This window comes from Mustela lutreola, chromosome 13 (assembly GCF_030435805.1).
Source record: "Mustela lutreola isolate mMusLut2 chromosome 13, mMusLut2.pri, whole genome shotgun sequence".
Classification (NCBI taxonomy): domain Eukaryota; kingdom Metazoa; phylum Chordata; class Mammalia; order Carnivora; family Mustelidae; genus Mustela; species Mustela lutreola.
In genome coordinates, this window is record NC_081302.1 from 57577514 (window position 1) to 57590302 (window position 12789).

General features: G+C 33.3%; 1 protein-coding gene across 8 annotated transcripts in view; it reads right to left on the reverse strand.

Annotated features, from left to right (window-relative positions):
- Positions 1 to 12789, reverse strand: part of ZC3H13 (zinc finger CCCH-type containing 13) — a 100230-nt gene that overhangs the window by 70340 nt on the left and 17101 nt on the right. For 7 of the 8 annotated variants that reach the window (XM_059143682.1, XM_059143686.1, XM_059143685.1 and 4 more), the window contains exon 5: positions 1765 to 1873. In XM_059143682.1, the coding sequence (XP_058999665.1) occupies positions 1765 to 1873 (109 nt within the window). Of the gene's footprint in view, positions 1 to 1190; positions 1336 to 1764; positions 1874 to 12789 lie in introns of those variants that run through there. The other variant, XM_059143687.1, reaches the window with a different exon arrangement.

Genomic DNA, 12789 nt, shown 5'->3' on the forward strand with positions numbered 1-12789 from the left:
AGCAGGGTGATGGCTGAAAAGTCACATGGAGAAAAGAGGAAAAGATATGTTAAAGATACAAAAGAGAATGTATGCTAAATGAACAAGACTGCAGAGGGAGGAGGAAATCAGATCCAGAATATAGGAAAACACAACCTTTATACAGAAGGGAGGCTACTTACACAGAAACAAAGAGGAAATAGTAAAGTTCAGGGGGGTGGGGGGGAGAAGACTAATTTGGAAGTATGGTAGCAGGAAGTTGAGGGTGTTAGTGGGTCGTGAGTTGCATCATCTCTGCGTAGTAAAGAGCAGACAGGAACTATGAGAGGGTTTGAAACAGCTATTATGAAAACAAAGAGAGAACTGTCTTGGGCTTTCCCAAATCTTTTAAACAGGAATAGAGAAATTTTTTTTTAAAGATAAGAAGTATCCAGTACATTTCAGAGTGACTTTTATCCACAAATAACTAAAATGAAAAGAATGCTGAATGTGTTGAGTTAATCGTTTCACACTTAGGAAAAGTTCACTGTCCAATCTTTAACAATCAAGTTTTGTAATATTTTATTTCAGTATATTAACTACTTAATTAACTATGATGGGACATTTTAGCTGCTTCTACTGCTATTTTGTAGGAGTTGTTAAATTGGCTTATGAAAGTCCAATAAACTAATCATAGGGAAGTTTCTTATCTATTTTTAGGAGTAAGTTTTAAGCAGACAATACTGTCCCAAGATGGAATGGATTTCCTTAAAAAATACTGATGTTCAAATTACTGGAGAGGCAGTTAGCACACTTTTCACATATGGGAATATAAATCCTCAGAGATTGTTCTCAAATGTAACACTAAATGTTGTAAGCTTACAGGCTCTTGGCTCTCACAGATGTCCATTCATTCACTGTAGCTGAAAAGCAGCTACAGAAAATAAGTAACCAAATGGGTATGGGTGTATTCCAACAAAACTTTATTCGCAAAAACAGGTGGCTAGCCCACAAGCTATTCTTTTTTAACCCCTGGTCTAAGTTTTCATTTTACTGCTAAGGAAGGCGCTTAAATTAGTATACTCTTTAGTTTTGTCATCTGTAAGAAGAATAACAAAGCTACTGAATTAATAATTACATAAATTATATTAAAATACCCAGAACACCCAAAGCATTCAACAAATATGAGTTCTCTTTCTCTATATTTGATAGTGTGAGGCTATAGTGCTCACCTTCAGAAGGTCACAGAAGTGAAGAAGAGGAGAGAACATTCATGGTGTGGAAAACAAATGCTAATTTGTTAAGACAATGATGCAAAGATGATTTTGCTATTTTTCATCAACAAATCCCTGGTCTCAATTATCCGAATTGGATTTCTTCTGAAAGATGAAAGTCTACAAAATTTCTTGGAAACAATTTTCCCAGATCCTTAAGATTTAAAAATTTCATTTTAATATTTTATGTGAAACAAACAAAATTTAGATTTAATTTTAACCTTGGTATTGAGGAACTAATAAGATTTAGAAACATAATACAATTTCAAAGGACTGTGATGCTGCCCAGTATAGCTCTAGGAGGAAAAAAGGATGGGGAAGTTGAAAAATGCAGTGAACAGTTTTCTCTGCCTTTGTTCCACTACCATATGCCATTTTCTGTATTCTAACTCAGTAAGGTAGAAACAAGGCAGTAAGATGATTCTGAAACAACAAGGAGATCACAGTTGAAAGGTGTTTTGAAGCCCCCCAAAATCTACAAAGTAAATAATCAATAAATTGACGATATAAACAAAGATTTTTTAAAACTCACCATCTCTGTTAGTTTCCCATTCTACATTTTCTTCTTCACTTTCTGGAGTTCTCTCCTTAGTGATTTTTATGTCTTCCTTTTCCCTATGTCTCCCTCTTGAAGATTCTTTCTAAAAATTATACACATACATACAGATTACTATATTTAAAAAAATTATGAGATAGTTACTATAATACAGACTATTTCTAGCCTCATCTTTTTTCATCTGTTTTGCAGATAATCACTCACCCACTAAGTAGAAAAACTGACAAGTTCTAGTGTAGCACCGCAATGAGCACTATTTTATTAAAGAGCAACGTGGTAAAAAGAAGGCATCAATCACTGAGATTTCAAGATACAATGTAAATGTCTAATAAGCGCTGGATAGTCCACAACATACCAAGTTTGTATTTCTAAGTCTCTAGGGGGAAACTATTCAAAATGCATAAAATAAACAAAAGGATTGAATATATTAAATAAGGACTAAAAAATGGCTGCATTATTCATAGTAGACCCTCAAAAAGAATTACTGATCTAAAACTTGTCATATACTAATGTAACATCATTTCCCTATATGCCTAGATAAATCCAAACTCATTTGGTAATTTTATAAATGCTTTTTAAAAAAGATTTTTCCCTATTTTGAGGAAACCAAAAGGGCAGCTAAAACAGGTGGCAAATTAGTCCTTATACTGAAGCTAAAAAAACAGAAAATCTACATTTTATTCCAAGTTTAACAGCACCCTATGGACAAAACAGGACAGTAGTAATTCAGCTGATAACATTTAACTAAATATCCTATTACACAAAACCTCCAAACAACATTTTAAGTGGTAAGAAAATAAAGTAACCATTGTTATGGAATTGTTACCTTCCTACCACAGTGTCTCACTTTTATTAATACCTTAAATCCTGCCTATAAAACAAACTAACACAAAAAGGTTAATTGTTAAAAGTTCTTTCTGGGCATTATAAAAAACAAAACGGGGCTGCTTAAAACACAAATTAATTTCTCTGTGAAGTCTTCTTTTTAAAGAACTCTAGTATAAATTATAATTGCCCCTAATTTTACATATTTAAGTATAAAGTCATGCTGCTATCACTTGCTTAATGACATACATGGCTGCCGTAAAACAATAAAGGTGGACAAAAGTCATTATAAAAGTCTACAAGAGTACAACCAGCCATGGAAAAATGGTAAGAGGTCAAAAGAGAGAGAAAGAGAGAAAGAAAAAAAGAGAGAAGGGAAGGAAGGAAGGAAGGGTTAATCCTCTTTATACATAAATCAAAAGGAAAAAAGGAACATGAGCTATTTTTATTCTTTAGCTCTATTCTAAAGGGTATCAATGATGAACTATTCTATATCCAATGCAACTTTTTTTTTTTTTTTTTTTTTTGCTCCACACCCAGTGTGGAGCCCAATGTGGGGCTTGAACTCAGGACCCTGAGATCAAGACCAGAGCTGAAATCAAGTGTTGGACACTTAACTGACTACACCACCCAGATGCTCCTCCCACCATGCAACTTTTGAACATTCTGGGGATTAAACTCACTATAAATATAAATTAGTACAAGTTATATCAAAAATTTATAGAAAGTTATCTCCAAATTACTGAAAAATATATTGTTTCCCAAAGTATCACATAATATCTGAATACTAATTTAGCTGAAAAAAAAAAGGGTTTCAGAGCCATAGTGCTGATACTGCAAAATAAATAATCTGCAAGTGTGTAAGAGAATATTTTAAAGATTTAGAAAAAAATTTAATCATCTTAATAAGTTTCATTAATAACTTACATAAATATTTCAAAATATTCACCCTATATAATAAATTACATAATTTTAAGCTGCCCCCCTCTTTTTTTATTTAAGATTTTGTCAGAGAAAGGAGAGAGCACACAAGCAGGGGGAGCTGCAGGCAGATGGAGAAGCAGGCTCCCTACTGAGCAAGAAGCCCATGCAAGACTCCATTCCAGGCCTCAGGGATCATGACCTGAGCTGAAGGCAGACACTTAACTTAGAGCCACTCAGGTGTCCTCTTTTTTTTTTTTTTAAAAGGCTCTTGTCTTTTAATATGACTTTAATACTGTCCTCAGAAATCATATATGACTTCTGTTATTAAGTACTAGACACTGAATATAGGCTTTAATAAAAATGGAATCTCATTCAAGTTAGAAGATACATTTTTTTCTAATATTTTGTCACAATCAAAATACAGGAATTATTTTGGTAACAATTATTAATGCAGCACAGATCATTTTTTAAAATGTCACATTTCCCCATTTTTTCCAATTCAACAATGTTTAGGCATAATTTGGTTAGGCATGTTATTCCTTGGTCAGTTATTTCCCATTTATCATATTCAAATAAACAGGGTCCGGTATTCCCTGTTCCATGTAGCACAGCATGGCCTGCTCTCTCACCTCTTGAAGAGAACAGCTTGTCATCTTATTTCTTTTAAATGAAAACATATTAATTAGGCTGTTTGATTACTTTATTATGCATTCTAAATTAGCCATCCCAGAAGATGTACATGTTGAAATATCTGTTAACTAAAATATTTCAGCAGGTACTGCTGGGAATGAGATATTTTAAGAATTCTGAACTTTTTTGGACTTCAAAGTATATTAAGTAACACCACCAGTAGGGTCTGGATAAACCACCTGTGATCAAACACACGAATATTTTTGCAGCACAACATGAATTTGCCAATTGGATAAAGACTATAATTAGCCTCGTGTCAATTAAAATCAGGTTACGCTATCAAATAAATCTATGCCTAACTTAGGAAACATTTTTGGCTTTAAAAATTTCTTAGATTTCAGAAATGTAATAAATGACTGTGGACTTTAACTTTATTTTCATTTTATATTACATTCACATTTATTCCTTAAACATTTTATGTATGGACAGATAATATTCATTATGAATTTTGTTTTTAGATAGTAAACAGGCATTATCAAAAAGAAGTACTTTAAAAAATAAGTACTGAGGTTAAGTTTTGAAAACCAGTATTGTAACAACTGGATTAGCAACCAGAATAATTAAATGCTAGGGGTCTTTGTAAATAATGTAATTCAAGCTCCTTTTGCCCTATGTAGAAAATTTTTAAATATTATATAGTTATGAAAGTCCTATTAGAAGAATTTCAGGAAAAAAATTTACTCTCTACATCTCTGATGACGGCTCTTCACTGTTGGATCCTTTGTCTCCATTTTCAGACAGCTCTGAGTATTAAAACATTCTTTCTTATACTGATTTCAACTCTTACACCTTTCCAGAATTCTTCCTGATTAGAATCAGTTCTGACATGAGATTATGTAAAAATAAATCTAATACTTCTTTCACATGACAGTCCTTTAATATGTGAACACCAGCATTATTAAATCTCTTCAGCATCTTCTCATACCAGGCCAAAGAAAGCTACAGTTCACATCAATCATATCTTAACATTTCAGGATTTTCACGTTCTTCCTCACTCTGTCATCTTCCCTGGACATACTAACTTACCAATGTACTTCAATAAAATGTGGTAACTAAAATTAATCTAGTCTTGTCAGAGCAGTATACAGCATATGGCTTTTATTTCTCCTGGTGTAGAACTGAAATTATACTTGTATTAATGAAGTCTAAGTTGCTTTGCCGGGTAAGTTTCAGGTGGAGCTTAAATAAGATACTGTAAACTTATAAACTGTAAATTTAAATTATAATCTCACATAAAACAGAAAACTTCAGGGCTCGGTGATTTAATAACACACTGAAATCATTAGAGATCAAACTTTCTAGTGTTCTTCCAATCTTACAGCTTTGCTATTCCTAATGTTGACTTCTCCTTATTTCTTTTACCATAATAAGAAGCCATCTAGGTTCTCCCAACGTGCCTCTCCCTCAATCACGAAATAAGAATTCTTTCCTTCAGTTTGAATAGGCCAACTTCAGCCATATGACCAACCAAGGTAATGGTCACAGGAGAAATGATTTAGGCCTGGTTCCTGAATCAACTGAATTACCAAGGAGAATGGGATTACTTTGACTGAATCAAACTAACCAGGCCCCAGCAGTGAACCGGGGTCAATTCCCCCAAAACACAATGCAGATACAAAAGGAAAAAGTGATGGAATGGATTATAGGGAGTTAAAGCAATTTACACTACACTTTTGGTAGTATACCTTACCTCTTCAAAGTGTAAGGCCACACTCTGCACAACTTTAAAGGCCACACAAAACAGACTGTCCAACCCAGTAAACATTTTCTCTGTTCACCTCTATTATTCACATTTCAGACGCTCCTTCTAAGGTCATTTGCTATCTTTCTGATACATATCTTTTTAGATATTCTCTACTTAGTGAAGGTCTCCTAGTACTCAACGCTCTCAATTTTATTTGAAAATATCTATATTATATCTACATTCTTGAAAAATAATTTCACTGGGTATACAGCTATGGGTTGACAGATTTATTTTAGCACTTTGGAAATATTATCCCACTGTCTTTTGGCTTCCGTTTCTATTGATATCAATCTGTTGCTCCTTTGTAGGAGCCTTTTTTCTTGGGGTATTTCTAATATTTTCTGTAACTCTGGTATTTTGCAATTGCATAATAATATTCTATTTGATATATATTGTGATTTCTGTATCTGCTATAGCTTTGTCTCATCAATTACAGAAAATTCACAGCACTATTTCTCTCAATTTTGACTCTCCTACATTCTATTTTTTCCTGGAGTTCCAACTGAGAGGTACCTCAAACTTTCTAAGTATTTTCCTCATGTTTTAAAATCTCTTCAACATTTTCTATAACCCTGTCTTGATGTGCTGTATTCTGGATAAATTCTTCAACTCTATCTTTCAATTCAACAGCTCTCCCTCAACAGATGGACCAAAGGCTTACTCTCTGACCAGTTCTAATACTAATAAAAGTTTCAAGGTCACCACTAGCTTTCAAGTTTGCTACTTAATCCCTGGTTTCAATCCCCTGTTAATGTTTCTTTGTTTTTGCTGCTATTTTGCATTTTTGAGAAAGCAGCAATGCATTTAAAATGTGTTTGTTGTCACTTACCCAGGATACTGTAGTGGGAGGGCCCTCAAAGTATATAAACCATAATAGTGCTGAAAGGGACAGTTAATACTAACAATTTTTTTTTTTAAGATTTTATGTATTTGACAGAGAGAGAGAGATCACAAGTAGGCAGAGAGGCAGGTAGAAAGAGGGGGAAGCAGGCTCCCCGTCAAGCAGAGAGCCCGACGCAGGGCTCGATCCCAGGACCCTGGGTCCATGACCTGAGCCGAAGGCAGAAGCTTTAACCCACTGAGCCACCAAGGCGCCCCTCTTTTTTTTTTTTTTTTTAAAGATTTTATTTGAGAAAGAGAGCAGGCACACAGGCACACCCACACAAGCAGGGAATGTGGCAGAGAGAGAGGGAAAATCAGGCTCCCTGCCAAGCAGGGACCCTGAGATCATGACCTGAGTCAAAGGCAGATGCATAACTGACACCCAGGCACCCCAAGATTAATAACAATTCTTAACAAGACTAACAATTCTTTTAACAATGTCTGTTGTTTGAAATATAGCCAACTCTTTCTCCCTTGGATTTACCCACAACCATTGGAGAGATCAAGCTACCCTAGACCACACTAATACAACTGACATTTTGTTCCTAAAATGAAGTCTATTTATCCCTAACATAAGTTTGTTCTTTGTTAATGACAGGGAACAGTATTATTATGTATTAGATGAGATAAAGAAGATGCGAAGAGGAAAAAACATCTACTTCAACTACCTTTTCCATTTGTCCTATATAATCTCATTACATTTCCTCACATCTTTCCAAAATTACTTGGAGAAACTTCCTTTGAGACTAATAGATAAAAATTATAACAGAACATTTATTGAGTCAAAGAATAACTCAATTATTTATAAACCATCTAAGTTCTCCCCTTGTACTAATACCCACTTTAAAACAACTATAAATTTGTCCATTACTAGCCTAAACCTCTAGTCATAGTAATAATTCTATTATATTAGTAATAATTAATAATTATTATATAATATACAATTATCATAAGTATTAATAATTCTGTTATATTAAAAAATATCAAGTTTTTAAACATAAGAATTTTTGATTTTTTTAATGTCTTTTATTTTTAAGGAATAATGATTCCAGGAGCACCTGGGTGGCTCAGTTGGTTAACTGTCCAACTTTTGATTTCCACTCAGTTCGTGATCTTGGGGTCATGGCATCAAGCTGCATGTCAGGCTCTGTGCTCAAAAGTCTGCTTGTCCCTCTCCCACTCTTCCTCCCCCCTACTCCCACTCTCTTTACCTCTAGAATAAAATCTAAAATCTTAAAAATCTTTAAAAAATATTTAAAAAAAGAGAATAATGATTCCAAACCCTATTATTCTAAAAATACACTTAGTTTCACAAAACACTAATGTCATTAGTGAATTCTTCATTTTCTGTCAGAAGCTCTACAATTAATGTTAATCCAAATTTTTCTTCTTTGCAATTTACTACCACATATCATATCAAAACTATTAACAAGGGGCACCTGGGTGTCTTAGTGGGTTAAAGCCTCTGCCTTCGGCTCAGGTCACGATCCCAGGACCCTGGGATTACCTGCATCGGGCTCTCTGCTCAGCGGGAACCCTGCTTCCTCCTCTCTCTGCCTGCTTCTCTGCCTACTTGTGATCTCTGTCAAGTAAGTAAATAAAATCTTAAAAAGAAAAAAAAACAACTATTAACTACTGGAAAAAACTAATATTGAGATTATGGTTCTCACCTTAATGTTTTCATTAAACTTCTCAATTGGACACTTTTGATGAAGGGTTAAAAACTTTAAAAAATGAACAATGGTTCATTGATTTTTGGCCTGAACTTTAGACCCCAAACTCAGCTCAGTCTATAGCTATTACAATAGCTACAACTAGACATTTTAAAATTTCAAATTATTCAAAGATGTACAATTTCAGATCCTTTCACTGTTACAGAAACACAGAGAATAAAGAAATGTAGATCTATACTGGGGAAACTGCACTATAATTTTTAACTACTGAAGAAAACCCCCTCTAATAGGGTTAATGGAGATTTTCTCTTATGAAATAATAACAAAAATTATATTATCTTGTTCCATTATACACAGCGCCACAAATAAGTAAGAGTGTACACTTTAAAAAACATTCAACAGATAACCAAACTCAAGTCATTTCTAAACGCTGCTTTAAAAAAAAATTATAATGAAAAGAGAACAGTTATTATCTTTGTATCTATGCACTCAATACAGCAGTGAAGTGCAGAAAGTATAAGAGATTTAGCGAAAATTAGAGACATACCACTAAGATACTTCAAAAAGGTCTTCTCAAACCAAGAGACCAAGTAGGCAAAGATATATTAAAAATACAGAAGATCAAAACAACGATGTTTTAGAGATTCTCTAGAACCTGAAAACTAAAAACATAGAAAATACTCCCCCTTTTCAAGCACACAGGGAAAATTCAGATAAACTGACCATATCTTAAGTCACAAAGAAAATCTCATTTAAGTTAAAAAAATAGAAATATAAAGAGTAATAACATAGTAGTTACTTTTTAAATCAAAATAACACACACTACACAAAGTTCTTCAACCTGAAAATGTAAAACGTGCAATTAAAAAATTATTGGATCACATAGAAATCCAAATCTAAAGAGGAAAATTACGAAAATAATGATAATGAAAACATGACATATAAGATCCATAAATTCAGCTAAACCATTTATCAAACTTTAAAGCATTAGATACTAATAAATTAGATTAGTTACTAATAAATCAAGTGAAAATAAATGCTCAACCAGTTCAACAAAGAAAAGAAATACAGTAAACCAAAGAAAGAATAAAAGAACAAACAAACATATTAGAAAATGAACTAATCTATAAATTCAAAAGCTAACTCTTTAAAAACAAAAACAAAAAACAATAAACCAAAACCAAAAACTAAAAAACACAGGCTAAGCTAAACAAGAAAAAGGAGAAAAGCACAAATATCCAAAATCAGATATAATAAAGTAAAAATAGGCACTAGAACAAAGAAAAATAAAGAAAAACACGAGATTTCCTCACACAACTCTATACAGTTTTAAAAATCCAGAGGAAATAATTTTTTAGAAAAATACAATTTAACAAAACTGACTTCAACGAAGTCAAAATTTCCATTAAAAACTCTTCATAAAACAGTACCAGATTCAGTTGGTTTCACATGGGAATTCTACTAAACCTTAAAAAAGCAGAAAATCCCAATATTACTTATGATATTTCAGAGCAAAGAATCAGTAATATTTTGTTATTATACAGTACTTGGACTATCTGTGAAGCACTACAATGTTATTTGAAAAAAGACTTGAATTAGTTGTAAACTTACACTGCAAACTCTAGTGCAACCACCAAAAAAAGTAAAAATAAGTAAACTGATATGCTAGAAAAGGAGAGAAAACTGGAATAATATAAAATGTGTGATTCAAACCACAACAGGCACAAAGAGCAGAAGACAAAATAATAGGAACAAAGAACAATGGTAACGAATATAACAGACATTAATTCAACTATATCAATAAACATCAAAGGACTCCATCAATTAAAACAAACTGTCAAGGGCACCTGGGTGACTCAGTCAGTAAAGTGGCTGCCTTCAGCTCAGGTCATGATTACAGGAGTCCTGGGATGGAGCCCCACTCAGGCTCCTGGCTTAGCGGGGAGTCTGCTTCTACTTCTTCCTCTGCCCCTACCCCCAGCTTGTGCTCTCCCTTATGCTCTTACCCAAGTAAATAAAATCTTAAAAAACAAACAAACCAGAGACTGTCAGAGACCCAAATACATGTTGTCTACAAGAAACAACCCTAAATATGAAGACACATACAGAGTAAAAAGAAAGAGATGGACAAAGATATACTATGCTAGTATTAATCAAAAGAGTGGGAATAGCTACATTAATAACAGAGCAGACTTCAGAGCAAGTGAAGTTACCACAGACAAAAAGGGACATTATGTCATGATAAAGGGGTCAATTCTCCAAGAAGACATAACAATCCTTAATATATATGTGCCTAATAACACAGTGTCAAATATGTATGGTAAAAACTGATATAAAACTGTAAAGAGAAGAAATGATCACAATTATAGTTGGAGATTTTAACACTCCTCTGTCAAAAATGGATATATCCAGCAGGCAGAAAAACAGTAAGCACATAGCTGAGCTCAAAAGCACCATCAATCTACTGGAAACAACTGACATCTATAGACTACTTCATCCAACAACAGAATACACATTTTTCTCAAGTTCACATGGGACATTCAACAAAACAGATCTCAACTATAAAACACACTTTTAAAAGAACAGAGATCACACAATCTCTACTTTCAGACTACAATGGAATTAAATTAGAAATCAGTAACAAAAAGATAGCTGAAAAAACCCTAAATATGTGGAGATCAAGCAACACACTTCTAATTAGCACAAGGGTCAAAGAAAAATATCTCAAGAACAATTTAAAAATATTTCAAACTAAATAAAATAAAAATGAGGAATGCATGGGTAGCTCAGTTGGTTACGCAATCTAACTCTTAATTTTGGCTCAGGACATGATCTCAGGGTCATGGGATCAAGCCCCAGATGCAGCTCTATGCTCAGCACAGTCTGCTTGATTCTCTCTCTGTCCCTCTCCCGGCTCATGCAAGCACATGCACTCACCCTAAGTAAATAAAATCTTTAAAACAATGAAAATGAAATACAACCAATCAAAATTTATAGACTGCAGTGAAAGCAGTGTTTGAAGAATGATTTACAGCATTTCTAAAGATCTAAAGTTCTCAATTTAAAAAACTGGAAAAAGAAGAGCAAATTACATCTAAAGTAAGAAGAAAATAAATAATAAAAAAAATTAGAGTGGAAATCAATGAAATTGAAAACAGGACATCAATAGAGAAAAAAAAAATCAATGAAACCTAAAGTCAGTCTTCAAAAAGATCAATAAAATTGATAAGCCTCTAATCAGGCTAAATAAGAAAAAGAGAGATAAAAGACATAAGTTAGTAATAGTAGAAACAAAAAAGGAGACATTACCACAAATCCCAAGGATGTTAAAAGGATAATAAAAGAATACAATGAACAATGCCATGACTGTAAATTCGATAAACAGATGAAATAGTCTAATTCCTCAAAAAAGACAATCTGCCAAAACTCAGATAATCTAAATAAGCCTATATGTAGTAAATAAATTGAATCAATAATAACCTTCCAAAACAGAAAGCACCAGGTCCACATGGATTCACATGTGAATTCTATCAAACATTTAAAAAAGAAATTACAGCAATTCTCTAGTCTTTTTCAGAAACTAGAAGGAGAGAGAATACTTCCTGACTCATTCCATGAAGCCAGCATAAATACCTAATATGAAAACAAGACAAAGACATTTCAATTTTCTTGTAATGACAAATACTTCTCAGGAACATAGATGTGAAAATCCTGAAAATATTAACAAATCAAGTCCATCAACATATAAGAAGAATTGCACAACACAACCAAATGGGATTTATACCAACTATGCAGAGCTGGTTCAAATTTCGGAAGTCAATTAATGTAATCCATCACATGAGATTAGCAAAGAAAAATCATAGGATCATATCCATATATATGGCTATCCAGTAAAAGCATCTGACAAAATCATATCCATTGATATGGATATCCAATAAAAGCATCTGACAAACTCCAATACCCATTAGTGATAAAAAGTCTTAGCAAACTAGAAATAGAGGGGAACTTCCTCAACTAGGTAAACTAAAATTTAGGAAACTAAACATACTCATACCATAAAATCCTACAATGGCATTCCTTGGTTTTTACCCAAATGAATTGAAAACTTGTGTCTACATAAAAACCTGCACAAGGATGTATTTTATAGCAGCTTTATTCATAATTGCTAAAACTTGGAAGCTACCAAGATGTCTTTCAAAAGACGGGGAATCTGGGTAGCTTATTTGGTTAAGTGACTGCCTTCGGCCCAAGTCATGATCCTAG